Below are 16931 nucleotides of genomic sequence, written 5' to 3' on the forward strand. Positions count from 1 at the left end.
CACTTGGGCCACATTTAAAAGTTATTAACCCCTTAGCATTCCTGTAAAACTAGTCTAAAATGCCCAAAAAATGCATACCCAAAGTAAATTGCATGCCGTTCTTGAACCATTTGTAGTATAGGCATGGTTTTGGTCTCTTTTGAAAGGTAAAACTAAACAGAAAAAACCTCAGAATCACTGTAAGTCTTCCTGGTATTGAGTAATAGAACACTTTAAACTCAATAGTAATAACAATAACAACAATAATAATAATTTGAGCCTACATTTCATCCTTGCTGGTGGTCTTACAAAGACACTGATTGTACCTGCTGAGTTGATTTTATTTTAAAATGGTTTGCATCATTCCAATCTCAAGAATCTCAGCTTTTTAATGTTTCACAAAGTGAACCCTCAAAAACATGATATAAAAGGTTAACTATGAACTTTTTCAATAACGTTAAACTTTAAAGCCAAATACTTCTTCTTTTTACCAGTATATTATTTTAGAGTTACATTTAAGCTATTTTTGCAGTGTTGTTATTTAATGCGATGACATTCATACATGTTTAGGCATGAGCTCTGAATACTGATGAATAGCACAACAACCAGTTGAAGGTAAGTGAACTAATGTCTGTTCATTCATACTGAGCAAACTGTAAGAAATTAAATTTCACAGCCCCAAAATCTAGTGTGACACACACACACACACACACACAAATAAATAAATATATATGCTATGAGGACAAGCCACAAAATCAATTCATTGCTCAATACTCTTTATTTCATTTAGGTAATCCACACAGTACATTATCCCCATTCACTGTAAAATAAGAAACATTTTTAAAATATTCATCTTTAAAATCATACAACCATCTAATTCACTGTAAACAAATTATTGTACGGGGGCAACTTGTTCATTTAAAGATCAGACCATTGAGTCCCACCTCTCTGCTGAAAAAAAAAAAAACATAACAACTGAAACCATCATGGAAATTCTTATTGTTTTCACTACAAATACCAGTACAAACCATCATCTATTAACCATTATAACCATTAAAAAATGTTTTACTGTAGTGCCTTTTGGGACATATTCAATTAGGATTTAGTGGTTTTAAAAAATCCAGCAATAGAAGCCAGCAAATTACCAGTAGACCTACAGGGACCATTACAGTTTTCAATAAAACCAATCCAATTCCCATTATTAAACCTTTACAAATTCTGTTATGGTTTCTTTTGTTTTTTTTCAGCGGGGTTCATGTCAGAGTATTCACGTTTTGTTTCCAGTATGCAGATGTCTTGAATTATTGATTATGTAATATGGGCTCAAGAAACAAACAGTATTATGCTGTGTTCGATGCACAAGGGAATGTCTTCTTGTCCAGGAAAACACTGCATTTCACTTAGTATATAATTAATGAAATCAGCCACCTCATAAAGATAAAAAAAGAACAGGTGTGCTGTAAATTCTGGTCTAAAGATCCTCGTGGCTGCAATACTGTTGTGATTCTCCTGAACAATCCAGCATTTGCTCGTTTACATCAGTTATGAAATCATTTCATTTATACAAGCTCTGGAAGTATCATAGATTACAAATGGAATAGGAACTATCAAAGATCTGAGCACTTAGGGCCTTCATTGACGGGGACAAATAATTTTCTTTTTAAATACTGTCCCAGGACCTGTGAATATTGAAGATGCTGGCCTGATCTTGCCACAAAATAATATTCAACAAATTATAAACACCAAAAACTGTTTCCTAACCACCAGATATCATTAATACATAACACTGAAAACCTTCAGGGAATCTTGAAGATCAAGGACCGTTGTGCTTTTGTCACAGTTAATAACAATGAGTGGCTACAAACATAACCAGCCACATATCCACAGAAATGTACATGCTCTCAGTTTGATTTCATTACTGCCAACACTACATTCAAGAACTGAACAAATGTGGCACATCAACAAAGATCAGAGCGCTCAACACACAGCGAACCGAGAGCTGTTACGCTCTCTTGGTAGGTTACATAGTTCACATTAAACATATTTAAACACCTCAACACATGGAGACTTAATCAATTCAATGGAAAGTTCACAAAGATTAACATCGTTAAATCCAATAATACATAACATAACCAAAAATACATGGAACTATTTCATTTAAAATACCAATCTCTAGATAGAATTTCTTTTTGTAGCTTTATTAATACTTGTCATCATAAATGACTGAAATAGCCAAACTGATTCATAAAAAGGAACAGTCCACATACTTTGGTCATGTACTATAGATTGCAAACAGAAACAGGATTTAAGGAAAGGCAATAAAAGGAAAAGTCACACTAGTTAAAAAAAAAAAAAGACAAAAAACATTTGGCTTGGGTCCTTTTTTTAAAAGACACATTACCTTCCATTAGCTTTTAACCGCTATACTCTTTGATTATTCTAGTTATTCTGGTAGGTTTCATGTAGAGCGCTGTGTGTTACCTTAAACATGACAAAATATGGCACATGAAAAGACTAAAGCAAATGGCCTTTCATTAAACACAAAACAGATGCAGGTTTGATACGTTTATATTGAGAAACTATGTGTTACCTTGAACTGCTGGAGGAGTGGACTTTGGAGCAGCCAATGAGAACACGTTTGAACTTTAACCTCACACTATTTTCACATTCAAAAAAGGTTTGTTCATGCACCGTCGACAGGCAGAAGAAAATATAAGAACATACACACTATTCTTGAATAACATCCTAGTGTAACCCAAATACAGAGGATAGTAAAATAGATCAAACTCTTTTTAAAACCCATGCTGTAGTTTATCGATTTAATAAACCTGCATCGAAAGAAATGTGCAGCAGAGGTTTGTATTTGGCAACTTTTTCAATGGATTGCACTATTGTCATAAGGAGGTCCCTTGACTTTTCTCGAAACTGAAATGAAATTTGGCAGTAACATATAAACGGCATATGTCATGAAGACGAAATACTGAAAACAGCAATGCAATACAGACTAACAAAAAGAAAAACAAGGTCAACACCAGCTATCTTTGATCCTTACTGAAAACAACATTGAATGGCACATGGAATAATCTGGCAGCAAACAAAATTATTTCAGAAATTAAAAACAGTAGTATGTACCGTCAGACAAAAGATCAGCATAAATCAGCATTTGCTTAAAACAATTAAAACAAATCATAAATGTAAAAACATCTTACAAAATGACTGAATTGGGATGTCCTGGAGAGGAACGGGTGAACTTTGGCACACAAAGATGGTACGTGAAACCATTACAGTAGAGAGCAGAGTCACTGACGCTTGTCTTTACAGTCCTTTGTTGAAGTAGACAGTCTCTACTCCAGGATGACTGGCTCGAATCTTCTCCCGCAGCTCTGGTTCCAGTCGGCTCACTGCCATAGAGCTGCATGGTTTTCATTAGAATTATGAAGTGCAACAGAATGATTCATAAAACAAAACGAATTCTTCTGAAACATTCCGAAATCGTTCAATCCAGAAAGTTTTGAGAATGTTCTCACCTCTTTTGTGGGAACAGCGCACAGCACAATGGGGTTGCAAACACAAGGCTGACAAAAAGAAAGAATGTACAAAAGAATGGGTCACAAACTCTTGAATGCCTTTTAAGAAATAACTGTTTATAAGACGATCTATCTATCTTTGGCAACTCACCAAAACCCAACCAAGCCAACCTGAATGGGTGCACTCATCCACGGAAACCTCTGAAAAATAAAGGGGCGAAAAAAAACCAAATCAACCTGGCAACAAAGCCCACGATTCCATGGGGCCATTTTAAGGGCTATTACATTCAAGCAGACCGGACACTGTAGTTGGGTGTGTGCATGCTCTGCTGACCAGCTTTCAGTAAGATTTTCATTCATGTTAACAAAATGTTTTTAATGTAGGTTGGAAATTACCTTCAGGAAGGCCTTCTTTTCCAAAGAGTTCATTAAAAAGGGAGGGATGGCTATAGGAAGATTTAATTAGAATGATAGATTATTATTATTATCAGTGTCTCATAACCAGATATAACCAGAAAGTTTGAGACCACTCATAAAAACCCTGATATTTTATATTCTATTACATATAAAATCCCTCAACGTTATTACTAGGTTTAGATTAGACTCCAGATTTTCAGTGTGGTCTCAGACTTTTGGACGTCACTGTACATGCATCATTTTATAAACATAGGTGTAAAGTCCATTCTATTGCAGTCAGCTTAATATAAGATTTAGAATAAACGAACCCATTCCCGGAGAGGCCATGAGGATTCTGGAAACCACCACTTGTGTGATGGCCTGTTGAGCTGCCTTTGAAGACTCTCCTAACCGATTGTCATTCTCATCTGTTATTGGGATGCCGTGTTTGAGTTCCCTGATTGAAAAACCAAAGGAACAACATAGTTTACATCACTTCATGTCTGTTAAATGAACAGCAGCACACAATATACACTACCGGTCAAATGTCTGGTTTTTATTCAGCATGGATGCATGAAAATATTGACAGTAAAGACATTTATAATATTACTAAATATTTTTAGTTTCTATTCATCAAAAATCATGGAAAAATGTTATCAGGTTTCCGCAAAAATATTATGCAGCTTATTATGACTGTTTCTTGAGCAGCAAATCAGCATATTTGATTTTGACTATATTTGGCCAAGATACAACTATTTGAAAATCTGGAATCTGAGGGTGTAAAAAAAAAAAGTTAAAATACTGAGAAAATCACCTTTAAAATTGTCAAAATGAAGATCTTAGCAATGCATATTACTAATCAAAAATTAAGTTTTAATATATTTACGGTAAGAAATTTACAAAATATCTTCATGGAACAGGATCTTTACTTAATATCCTAATGATTTTTGCCATAAAAGAAAAATCTATCATTTTGACCCATACAATGTATTTTTGGCTATTGCTATAAATATACCCCAGCGACTTAAGACTGGTTTTGTGGTCCAAGGTCACATATATAATATTAAATTAAATTAAATGTATGCATTTAGCAGACGCTTTTATCCAAAGCGACTTACAGTGCATTCAGGCTATTAATTTTTATCTATCATGTGTTAATATGCATTGAGAGACGTTTTTTTGTGATTCCAGTATTTCATGACCACCGAACAAGCAATTCTGAGCAACCCAAGTCAAATGAGGTCAAAGCTCTTTATGCAAAAGATTTGTTTTAGGTAATTATTTACCGTTGTCTCATGAGTGGAATATTAATACAGTTAGCAGCAGCTACAGCAGCGAAAGGAACAAAGCGTCCTATTAGTGGAGACACATGCTGAAAGACAGTAAAATCAGTTTTAGTTGAAACATACATATTGATAAATACACGAAAACAAAAAGTGAGCACTGAGCAGTAAACACTCTAATATTTATTAATTTGCTGTGAAAGTGTTACAGCCCTTAAACATTAGAAAGCAAGACCATTACCTTTGCTAATGCATTTAGTCCTAAAGCAGTAGCCACGGCTCCTGTGGTCGCTGATACATATGCTGTGCCAAGCTGGCTGCAAGGACATATTAGGAATTTAGGGATTTTGTAAATTGGGTCAAAGTAGAGGACAAGATAAACAATGCATTAAGTGAAACTCCCTGTGTTTTATTGAATACCTGGTTATGGGAAATTTGGAACCGGTTCTTGAAACCCAACCCTACTCACTTTACTGTGATGGGGGCGTCTCCGCTCCTGTTGGTATAGTTGACGATTGCATTGAAAGACTGGTTGATCCACTGCCAAAACAGAACTGCTGGAGTTGTTCTAAAAGCAAAAATATATATATATTGTGGACAAATAATTTCTTATCCAGAATATATCCACCAAGTCCTACAGCTACACTACAATAATGGATCACACAGCGAAATTCAGCATGATTTCACCTGTAAAACGTCATCATGCATCCAGTGATGGTCATGTTCATGGGGACCTGAGCAGACATGCGACCGATCAGGAGCATTTTCTCGCCTGTGTCTGGATGGAATGCGGAGTCAAAAACATACTTTGCCCTCCATAGCTCATCTTCTGTGAGACCTGGTTTTACCACCCCTTTCCTTCAAGGAGAAGAAAACAGAAGATGATGATGATGGTAACGGATTTGTTATCTAGAAAATGATGTATTATTATACAAAAGTACATAGATAATGCAGAGAAAAATCTTACTTGTAATCCAGAATAATCTGACATGCTTTTTCTAATTGTTCATTTGACAGAAGGATGTTTCTGGGGTCTGTGACGGTGAAGAAATGCTTTGCTCGCCCCACAAATGTTCCCTGATCCCAGCGTGGCTCTTTAATATTTATGGAGGTGGAGAGCTCAGCTGCCATGGTACACTGTGAAAACATTACAATGTTAAAAACACGTCTTTTTATCTTTTATTTCTGATGGTAAGTACACTGCTGTTCAAAGGTTTAGGATGGTTTTATTTTCATTGGTTTTAAAAGAAGTCTCTGCTCCTAAACTGTATTTACTTGTACCCGAAATACATGAAAACAGTAAAATTGTGAAATATAATTCGAATAAATAACTGTTTTCTTTTTAAATACATTTTTAAATCTAATGAATCAAAAGCCTTTTTAGATTTTCTTTTCCCCCAGAAACAAAACCAAAATATAATGCTTGCACATGACATTCCTCTCCTGATTAAGCCACTGCTGAATCAGCTTGGGCTGCTAAAGACAGCTGACCAGCCAACCAAAGAAAAGAAAAAATCAGTCACACTGAAAACTCTCCATATAAAGCAGCGTCTCTGTATATAAAGCCTGTTTTTCTATACAAAACTAGAAAATGTACCAGATTAGAAACTGAGTCTCAGTGTATGGGATTGCTTAAGAGGATAGTTCTCTCAAAAAATGACATCAGTTACTCATTTATTTTCATCTTTCTTCTGTGGAAGACAAAAGAAATTCACCAGAATGTGAAGGACTGCAATTTTAATCAACATTCACTTCCACTGCATCATTTTCCTTACAATTCAAGTCAAGATCACAGAGGCTCATTATACCAGACAACAAGTCTTGCGTCCACTTAAGAAAGAAAGTCATACTGGTTTAAAATTATATGAGGTTACTATTTTTGGGTGAACCATGCCTTTCCAATGACAAATAGAAAACCAGCTTCATTATCAAATGCTTCAAGGTTAAGCTCAGATAAAAAGAAGAAACAGAATTTAACCATTTATTTACATGTGCATATTGCAAGAAAAAGCATTCGCAGTGGCAAAAATAAATAAATTACGCGCTTTAAATGTGCAGCTTGGTGACATTTTACCTTGACAATGCACCAGAGACGGGCGTGAGGACAATAAATCAAATGTTTCACTGATGACAGCTACAAAAGTGGGCCTGTCTCTTTAAATCAAATCATGTTCATGTGATTTGCACGAGATCACTTGATGCTTTGGCTTGCGCTGTTTCCCGTTTTTATACAGTTTGTAACGCGTTTGACTGGTGATACGAAAGACCGAGTCAGTTGCGCTAATCGATTCTTTTGAACAGTTCGTTGCAAATAACCGATTCGAAAAGAATTCAGTGATACAGACAGTGTGGCATATTAATCGCTAAGAAACGTTTCTATATGTAGGCAATTACTTTTATTCTATTATGTTTACATTATACTTTTATTATATTTTAATAAGAGGGTTAGTGTTTATGTAGATCAGCCATAATTCACAAAAATGGTTTGGAACTTAAAATGTGTATTAACATTAAGTACTTAATTAAATGGATTTAAATATCAGAGCATTTTATAACAAGCAATTTAGTAAAACCAACTCAACATTACATACATAAAAAAATAAACATTTTAAATTACTTTTTATAGAACGTTCTTCTATTTACCAATAAGTTTATTTACCAATTAAGTCTATTTAAAATTTGATAATAGATGATTCAATCCAATTCGTTAACGAATCGTTCAGTCCTTGTCGTGAACAATCGTTATGGTTCAGACAGCCTGTGTACAGAAGCTCAACCGATTCGCTAAACAAAGATCCGACTCAAAAGAACAATTGATTCACGAATCGAATATCGCAACAAAGCGACAACATTACGTCTTACAATAAGAACACTACAAGAGCGCGCGCACATTATGGATTGCAGTGATAAGATACTGACTGATGCACAGGCCTCTTGATCTGAACTGAACTTTGAACGTAGACGCCGTGTTTATGACACTTTCCCCAAACAGCCCATTTATTGCCCAATAGTATGCATTCATGACCATATATTACTCTGTATTATTTTAATAGCCTATTAATAATTATTCATGCACACATCATAATTCATAGGTTATATTTTATATGTTAAAACAACGGTGCTCTTTAAAGAGCAAACACTGTGGGACAAATGCCATTATTTATATGGTTTATATGATATATTTATTTGTGAAATCACTTGCTAGAATTTCATCATTGTAGCCCAATGGCAAGGAATGGTTCAAAACCAGTCAGTACCGGTTAGATTGGGGTTTTCAATATGTCATAAATCCATATAAGAATAATTGTATGTATAAATGTCATGATAAAAATATCGCAGGGATACACCTTATGAAACAAATCTTAATCAATGTACGTTTTAATATTTAAAATCATCTGTACAACTCCAGCTGTGCACCTTTTATCAACCTCTGGATGCCACATCACAAATCCACTTACTGGCAGCATAAGGTTTTACATTTTAATGCAGCCAGTAAAAAAAAGAAGAAGAAACCTATATCTTGATGGTGGCATCCGTGGAAATCTATAAAGAAAGGTCACTTACAGTGCAACAGTGCAAAGCTCGCCGTCAGCCCGAATCACAGCGCTCCGCAGCAGCTATCGGTCTCCCGCACAGAGGCTCATTTACGAATGAATGTGAAGTACGCTGCAGTAAACGCCGCCCCGTGGCCCAACCAACTAGAGACGCTGTTCAGCATTCAAAATAAAAGTCTTCAACAGCTTGGAAAATATTTGTAACATGGGAACACTAGATTTATATGAGAGAAAAAAAGTTATAGATAAAATGCGATTGTGAAACTTTTCACAAATCGAGCTCGACCTAAAACAATGTTTTTTTTATTCCAGCAGTCAGCGTGTTTATTGGTAATATACATTAAACATAACGCCTGTTTTTCACATTCCTTTGCTGTGAAAAAAAATCAGATCAATTTGGTGAAGACGACACCGGTTCCATTCCTGTCCAATTTTTGAAAAAAATAAGAAAAAAAGACATGTTCTTTAAAAAAAAAAAGGTCCTATTGTTTTGTTTCACTCCCCCCAAAACAAACATTATATCACGAAAAAATGTTGGATTTTATAAAATCTCTCACTTTTAAATGTGGAATAATTTCAGGTTTCCACCCTCGCAAAAGCAAACTCTGTATCCCTCATGGAGCATTTTTTTTACTTTAGCTCTATATTTTCTTCCTATTAGGTTCTACCCTATTATTTTCATTAAGTAGTTGCCTGAACTTGACCAGACCATATTTTTATTAAAGTCTGCTGTACTGTAACCAGTTAAAATATAATTCTTTAAATAAAAAAATAAAAAATGCATATTAATTTTTTTATAGTTACAGTGCTCAGTACATTCTACTGCATAACGGGAATGACCCAGTTTGACAGTTAAAATCAATCAGCAACACTACCAACATTTTGCACCATCCTACATCAAGGGAAGAACAGAATGTTACAGCTGCTGTCTTTAAAGAAACAGGCTTTACATAGATAAATAGCGTGAGTCTTTATTGCCGTTCAAATCCCTATTTAATTGTGCTCTGATTTACAAATTATTGTGAAATAATACTGTAACATACAAAAGCAAAAACAAACAAAACCACTGCTCTGTAAACTAAGAACAATAACAAAATAATGCATTGAAAAAAGTGCTTAAAAGACATTGAGAAGGGACTAAAACTAAAGTGTCTCATAGCCACCTGCAACAAACACTGCAATAGGCAATCATTAAAACAGCTGTCGGAAATTTGACAGATGACGGCTCAATATTGTGTACCGAGGCCATGCAGCATGAGAATGCAGCTATAATACACAGTACTATTTTAAGTTCATCACGAATTCTACATAATCCAGTCATAAGCATTTAGTGTGTATATTCAAAATGTTATTTCAAAACACAGCGTTTCTGAAGAATGTACATAAACCCATTAGTCCGAAGTAACCCTCAGTTCCTGATCAAAAACAAAACAGCTTTTTAGTTCAGAAGAGAGTAAAGTACGATGCAGATGAGAGAGCACTGTTACATTTGTGTGTTTGTTGCGATGATTTCTTCTATCTTATTGCAGTATAGATATGGCACGTTTGTGTCCAAGGACAGGGGTTTGTGTTGGAAAATCTGAAGCTGATGTCTTCAATGAATGATCACTGTCCATGGGTCAGATAGTGCTGCAATACTGTAATAAAAAAAAAAAACACACCTTCCCATCTTACAGGAAATAATCTGGAGTGCGGCGAGTGACGTGAGGCTCTCCTCTGCGTGGTGCAGGGTCAAACTGTAAACTAAAGGAAAAAATCCTGTTAATATTCATAGCAGAAAAATTACAGATATGTAACACTGGGAAAGGGGAGTTAACAATAAAACAGAAATCGTTTAATGCTTTATGTCATATACGTACAAGGAGTACTTGAGCGTGTCATCAAGTTCCATGATCGCAGCCTGGTTACCACATCGGTAGCAATAATTAGGTGCACTGAAGATTGTTACAACATTACGTTCATGACACCAGTTATAACCCTGTAGAAATGATTAAAAATATATATTAGCCAGTACATAATCAATGCTAGGTATGTGTATTATTATCTATATGTGTTACAAATTCAAAATAAAAAGTTTTTGAATATTTGCAGACTTTTGTACAGTTTTAAATTTATATTATATAGTTTTGTTTCAAATATGCAACATTTTTTAGTGTTATGGTTTAAATTACTTATGCAAAAAACAACATTTAATATCTTCAACAAAAATTCTATACGACAACATAATTATAGACATGTACCTTTCAGATGATTATCTTTTATTGGGACTAAACGGTCAAAATAAAAATTTTGACAATGTCCATTTAAAAGATTGTATGTATACATTTATTTTGCTAAAATTTGTATTAATATTTATATGTTCTATAAATGGTCATTAATGTGAAATACTAAATCAACTATTCTATTTAAAATTTTATTTTGACAGTTTAGTTCCAGAAAACGAAAAAGTAAATTTACTCTAAGACTTTTATATACAAGCATATTTTATATATATATATATATATATATATATATATATATATATATATATATATATATACACACACACACACACACACACACACACACACTTTCCTACTGTAATTAAAGATGTCTTAAGAGCAAGACTATGCATGCAAACTAAATGTTTTTGCTCAATTAGAATACGGGTTTTAATGACAAATTAAAATGTCTGAAATGTACATCTAACTTATGGAAATACTGTATAATAACCCTGTTACAGTAAGTAATATAACATCATAGAACAATAATATAATAACGTGCCACTTGGGGCCTTCTGTGCCAAATCTTGAGGGGCCCATCTTACCCCAAGTGTCTAATTTTAGCTTTTAACTTCTAAAAACAAAACCTATAATATTTACACCAAAAATGTAGGAACATTCATGTGTCCAAAAATCCCTAATTAACAAATATTTCTACAGGGTAATTAAATTCTCTTTTACCTCCATCACTAACTGGTGAGCTCGTGAGACCAGAGTCAAGCAGTTGGCATGGTTAAATGTTTCTGAGATGTCCTGGCCAAACGTGTACCCAGCCCCCCTGGGGGAAATCCCCCAACCTCCACGGTCATCCGGATCTGACCACAGCAAATCACACATGGGACCCTGCCAATGAGATTTCATAATGTCCTGTGAGTAGTATTCACAGCTGCAACTCTTAATGATTTTGATTATTGTAACTCTATACATATTTCTGATATCCACAGATGGAATTTCTACCTCATGGGGAACTTCTTGGATACGGTCCAATGCACGGATGTGATCCAGCGTGTCAATTGAAGGCGACAATCCTCCATGGAGACAGAAAATCTGTACAGACGAAGCAAATAGTTTAGATGAAGCTTTTAGTGCACTCAAGTTACTATGCAACGTCTCTGTTTTGAGTATAGGGCTGTCTCAGTGAAGAAACTTCCCCTAGCTGTAATTTTGAGTACTGGACTATAAATCAAATTTATTTAGAACTAAGACCCGAGAGAAAACATTACCGTCTTCAGCCGCGAGGGGGCGGTCTACGCTGCTCAGGGGTAGACTACAGGAGCACTGAGCAGCATAGAGCGCCCTCTGGCGGATGTAGACGGTAATGTTTTCTCTTGGTTCATTTCTCTTAGTTCATTTCTCTTGTTCATGTCAAATGAATTTTTACAAATAAGTCACAGGACCAGCCAAACTATGAAAAAAAGTGTGATTTATAGTCCGGAAAATACGGTATATAGAATGCTCTGATTCTCAAATCAGACTGGACAAGAGGCTTTCAGTGTTTTTGACATATCAGCAGTATGAGTACAGGGACTCATCTCTGCGCCCATTTTACAGACCGTCAGTCAGAGCAGTTACATTATCACACAACAAGGTTGCAGCAAGCAACTATCTTTACAAGTGAGTCAATTTATATGTTCAAAGTGGAACAAGGTGTTGAAATTAATTTAACTTTGAATGGCACTTTACAAGGCTCAACATCAATTAACGCATTCCATGGGTAATACTGAAGTTGATGTTTCACTTCAAAGAGAACAATGCCATTGATTCACTGCACTGAACAGTGCTGCTGACGCAGTCGTGGGAAATCCCCTTAAATGCCAATACTATCTTCACTTTTGTTATGATGTTAACTTGAATATGATATTAACATTCAATGCATGTGCATTAAGTGTAAAACAATAAGGGCACATCCTCATGAATATATATATATATATATATACAGCCGTGGCCAAATTTTTTTAAATGACAAAAATATTAATTTTCAAGTCTGCTGCTTCAGTGTTTATAGATCTTTGATGTTATGGTATACTGAAGTATAATTACAATAATTTCATAACTGTCAAAGGCTTTTATTGACAATTACAATAAGTTTATGCAAAGACTCAGTATTTGCAATGGTGACCCTTTTTTTTTTCCCAAGATCTCTGTAATTCACCCTGGCATGCTGTCAGTCAACTTCTGGGCCACATCTTGACTGATGGCAGCCCATTCTTGCATAATCAATGCTTGTTTTGTAGTTTGTCAGAATTTGTGGGTTTTTGTTTGTCCACCCGCCTCTTGAGGATTGACCACAAGTTCTCAATGGGATTAAGGTCTGGGGAGTTTCCCATCCATGGACCCCAAATTTGGATGTTTTGTTCCCCAAGCCACTTAATTATCACTTTCGCCTTATGGCAAGGTGCTCCATCGTGCTGGAAAATGCACTGTTCATTACCAAACTGTTCTTGGAAGGTTGGGAGAAGTTGCTCTTGGAGGATGTTTTTGTACCATTCTTTAATCATGGCTGTGTTCTTAGGCAAAATTGTGATTGAGCCCACTCCCTTGGCTGAGAAGAAACCCCACACGTTTCAGGATGCTTTACTGTTGGCATGACACAGGACTGATGGAAATGCTCACCTTTTCTACTCCAGACAAGCTTTATTCCGGGTGCCCCAAACAATCAGATAGCGGATTCTTCAGACAAAACTTTACCCCAGTCATCAGCAGTCCAATCCCTGTACCTTTTGGAGAATTTCAGTCTGTCCTGGAGAGAAGTGGGTTTTTTGCTGTCCTTCTTGACACCAGGCCATACTCCAACACCTGCCTGCTGCCATTCCGGAGTAAGCTCTTAACTGGTGGTGTCCTGATCCCACAGCTGAATCAACTTTAGGAGACCTTGAATTTCTTGATGACCCAATAAATTATTGATTTAGGTGCAATCTTACTAGCAGCATTATCCTTGCCTGTGATTCCCTTTTTTTGCAAAGCAATGATAACTGCATGTTTTCTTCATAGTTAACAGAAGTTATTATAACTCAGTCAGCATGACACAGTGATCTCTAGCCTTGTCCTCGTCAACACCTCTGTTAATGAGAAAATCACTGCCATGATGTCAGCTGGTTCTTTTGTGGCCGGGCTGAATGCAGTGGAAATGTTTTTGGGATTAAGTTAATTTTCTTGATGAAAAGGGACTTTGCAATTAATTGCAATTCATTTGATCACTCGTCATAACATCCTGGAGTATATGCAATTTGCCATCACAAAAACTGAGGCAGCAGACTTTGTGAAAATTTATATTTGTTTCGTTCTCAAAACTTTTGGCTACAGCTATATATATATATATATATATATATATATATATATATATATATATATATATATATATATATATATATATATATATATATATATATAAAGTGAACATCAAGGTTGGGGCTGTTGCTTCTCAGTATCGCAATATTACAATATTGCAGTTATCACGGCAGCCCTAGTTGCGTACAGTTACAAGGAATGAAATACTGTTAATCACAAACCAATTTACCTGCGTGTCTACAAGGGCTGTAAGAGGAAGGTAGTCAAAGAGGTCTGTGAAATATTTCCAAACATTTGCATTTCCGTATTTTCTCAGGCACTCGTCATAAAAGCCATAAACTTGTGTGATCTGTCTACTTTCATGATTTCCACGAAGGATGGTGATTCGCTCTCGATATCGAACCTAGACAATTTAAAATGACAAAACAAGCCATTAACAATGCAAATTAACATTTTCTTGTATTAGTAACTTAAAAATTCAATATTAAAGCTGTGTCTACGCACATACCTTTAAAGACACCAAAAGTGTGACTGTTTCTACTGAATAGTAACCTCTATCCACATAGTCTCCCATGAATAGGTAATTGGTATCTGGTGATTTGCCCCCGATCTTAAACAGTTCCATTAGATCATGAAATTGGCCATGTACATCTCCACATACTGTCACCGGGCAACGCACCTCCTGAACGTTCGACTCTTTGGATAAAATTTCTTTAGCCTGCAATAGATAAAAAAAACAGGCAGGTTAGACTAAAAAAGCACACTAACAAATGATATCAACTATTAACCACAAGTGCACTTAAAATTCCTAACAAACTGCAAGGGGCAACGTTGACATGGACCAGTAATGAATAAATATTGGCATATGCTTAATGGGTCTTTGTTCATGGAAATGGTTTAAAAGCGACCGCTGTAAAAATGTGGGTCAGGTAACCTTAAAATGTGGTAACATGTTAACCAACTGGTAATAATAAAATACAAATAAATGTATCATCATCATCAACCTCATTATTTAATTTTTATCTAATTTATGTATATTTTTCACAATACAAACTCAGGCACATCCCCTTTTGTGCTCCACAGAGGACAGTCAGTCATTCAGATAAGAAACAACACGTGAGTGTGTGCATGACGACACAATTTACATTTTAAATGTCAACTAATTTCCAAGCAACAACTGCACATTTTTTACTTTTACATTTGGAGGTAAAGTTATAGAACATTGACATTTTTGGTTTAACAGAACAAGGTTATACTGATTAATGCAGATATAATCTGAGCACTTTTAACATTGCTAAACAATTTACATAAAATGTCTCTTAAAACGAATATTTAATGTAACGGAAAATTAGGTTGTTTAGGTTTTTTTTTTTTTTTACTGATGCTGGTGGATCCGAACGATAACAGTCCCGTACTCGCTAAGAAAGCACAAACCCAAAACTCTGCCTGACAACGAATAACAATAACGTTAAAGTAGTCATAACCTGACGAGCTCTGGTTGCCAACTGCGTTGCACAGCCGACAACCAATAGTCAGATTCACGACACACGGACGGCCAATAATAGAATAATTCGGCACCGCCATCTTCGGGTGAGCGGCCAGTAGAAAGGGCGCACTGCAACTGTATCTGAGCCGAGACAACAAATTTAGACGGCCTACTGCTGCGCCCACGGGCCGCCTGACACAGCACGTGTTTTAACCAGACTGTAACATAGGTGATGATGACAGTCACACGGAACTCACCTTCTCGCATAAGATTTTCACTTGGTTTTCCGATAGTTGCTTGCACTCGTTCAGCTGCTCGATCCATTGGTCCAGCTCTTTCGTGAATACCTTCTCGTCCATTCTCGTTAATTCCTTAAACCATTCAACTAATGCAAAAAAAAAAAAAAAAAAGTAAAATGAATTAAAATTAGGTTGTTTAGGTTTTTGGGGGCGTTGGCGTCATGCGTCAAAGTAATCAGTAACGTTACCAGTTTAAATTAAAGCTGTTGAGTCCTCGATTACTTGAAATACTTTAAGGCCGCGAAATGAACTAAAGCGCTGTTACTTTGACTCCCTCAAGAATAAATCGATTAATTACTGTTCTCTCTAAGCAGTAAACGATTAAAACTAGAGCCTGAAAGCTCCTTTGATTTCGGTCAGAGTCTGGTTATGATGCGCAGCAGCGGCGAAGAATCCGCTCGTGTAGGTTGACGTCACCTAATCCGCATTCGAAATAACGAATCCTACTACCGCGAAGGCTTCCTACTTAATATTCATGAGTCATGCCTTCTCCATTGGTAGATTTCAACACTGAATCTTTATGACATAATTAATATATATAAGCCAGGCGTTCGCAATAGGACGTCTGTCAATGAACGTCAGCATGACCTTATTAATATTGACCAGTTAAGTCTTGGCTATAGTAGCACTTGTCGCAGTTATTGCTTTGTCTCATGTGCGTTTAGTTTAGTTTAGTGTCCCAAACTGATGTACAAGGGGAATAATTTAATTTGTGAACAGCTACACTACATTGTTAGGTTTTAATAAATGGATATAGTAATAATAATGATGATATTATTATCATTACTACTACTACTTTAATAAATATAATTATGATAATAATAATTAATAAATAATAATAATAACAATTATTATTAT

General features: G+C 35.6%; 2 protein-coding genes across 2 annotated transcripts; both read right to left on the reverse strand.

The window, feature by feature from the left end:
* Positions 1 to 1215: 1215 nt before the first annotated feature.
* Positions 1216 to 8883, reverse strand: sfxn1 (sideroflexin 1). The gene is made up of 11 exons (XM_026225012.1): positions 8750 to 8883; positions 6153 to 6322; positions 5873 to 6043; positions 5655 to 5753; positions 5427 to 5502; positions 5189 to 5274; positions 4232 to 4359; positions 3903 to 3952; positions 3658 to 3707; positions 3507 to 3554; positions 1216 to 3391 (listed from the first exon to the last, which is right to left on the reverse strand). The coding sequence occupies exons 2-11, from the start codon at positions 6314 to 6316 to the stop codon at positions 3295 to 3297; spliced, it is 969 nt and encodes a 322-aa protein (XP_026080797.1). The 5' UTR covers positions 6317 to 6322; positions 8750 to 8883; the 3' UTR covers positions 1216 to 3294.
* An 807-nt stretch (positions 8884 to 9690) lies between these two features.
* Positions 9691 to 16501, reverse strand: ppp2caa (protein phosphatase 2 catalytic subunit alpha a). Its single transcript, XM_026225013.1, has 8 exons — positions 16262 to 16501; positions 16032 to 16159; positions 14797 to 15006; positions 14518 to 14691; positions 11958 to 12047; positions 11682 to 11843; positions 10599 to 10717; positions 9691 to 10482 (listed from the first exon to the last, which is right to left on the reverse strand). The coding sequence occupies exons 2-8, from the start codon at positions 16131 to 16133 to the stop codon at positions 10410 to 10412; spliced, it is 930 nt and encodes a 309-aa protein (XP_026080798.1). The 5' UTR covers positions 16134 to 16159; positions 16262 to 16501; the 3' UTR covers positions 9691 to 10409.
* Positions 16502 to 16931: the final 430 nt, after the last annotated feature.

The sequence above is a fragment of the Carassius auratus genome, chromosome 39 (genome assembly GCF_003368295.1).
Source record: "Carassius auratus strain Wakin chromosome 39, ASM336829v1, whole genome shotgun sequence".
Classification (NCBI taxonomy): Eukaryota; Metazoa; Chordata; class Actinopteri; order Cypriniformes; family Cyprinidae; genus Carassius; species Carassius auratus.

What these genes read in the sequence shown, in the direction of transcription:
- ppp2caa (XM_026225013.1), bottom strand. Translation starts at nt 16,133, where the DNA reads ATGGACGAGAAGGTATTCACGAAAGAGCTGGACCAATGGATCGAGCAG. An exon ending in CAGCCCTTGTAGACACGCAG is followed by an intron (nt 12,048 to 14,517) that starts GTAAATTGGTTT and finishes TCGTCTGTACAG; the next exon opens with ATTTTCTGTCTCCATGGAGG. An exon ending in GACACGCTCAAGTACTCCTT is followed by an intron (nt 10,483 to 10,598) that starts GTACGTATATGA and finishes TTTTTCCTTTAG; the next exon opens with TTTACAGTTTGACCCTGCAC.
- sfxn1 (XM_026225012.1), bottom strand. Translation starts at nt 6,316, where the DNA reads ATGGCAGCTGAGCTCTCCACCTCCATAAATATTAAAGAGCCACGCTGG. An exon ending in CAGATTATTCTGGATTACAA is followed by an intron (nt 6,044 to 6,152) that starts GTAAGATTTTTC and finishes TTCTCCTTGAAG; the next exon opens with GAAAGGGGTGGTAAAACCAG. An exon ending in GTTGGCTTGGTTGGGTTTTG is followed by an intron (nt 3,555 to 3,657) that starts GTGAGTTGCCAA and finishes TCTTTTTGTCAG; the next exon opens with CCTTGTGTTTGCAACCCCAT.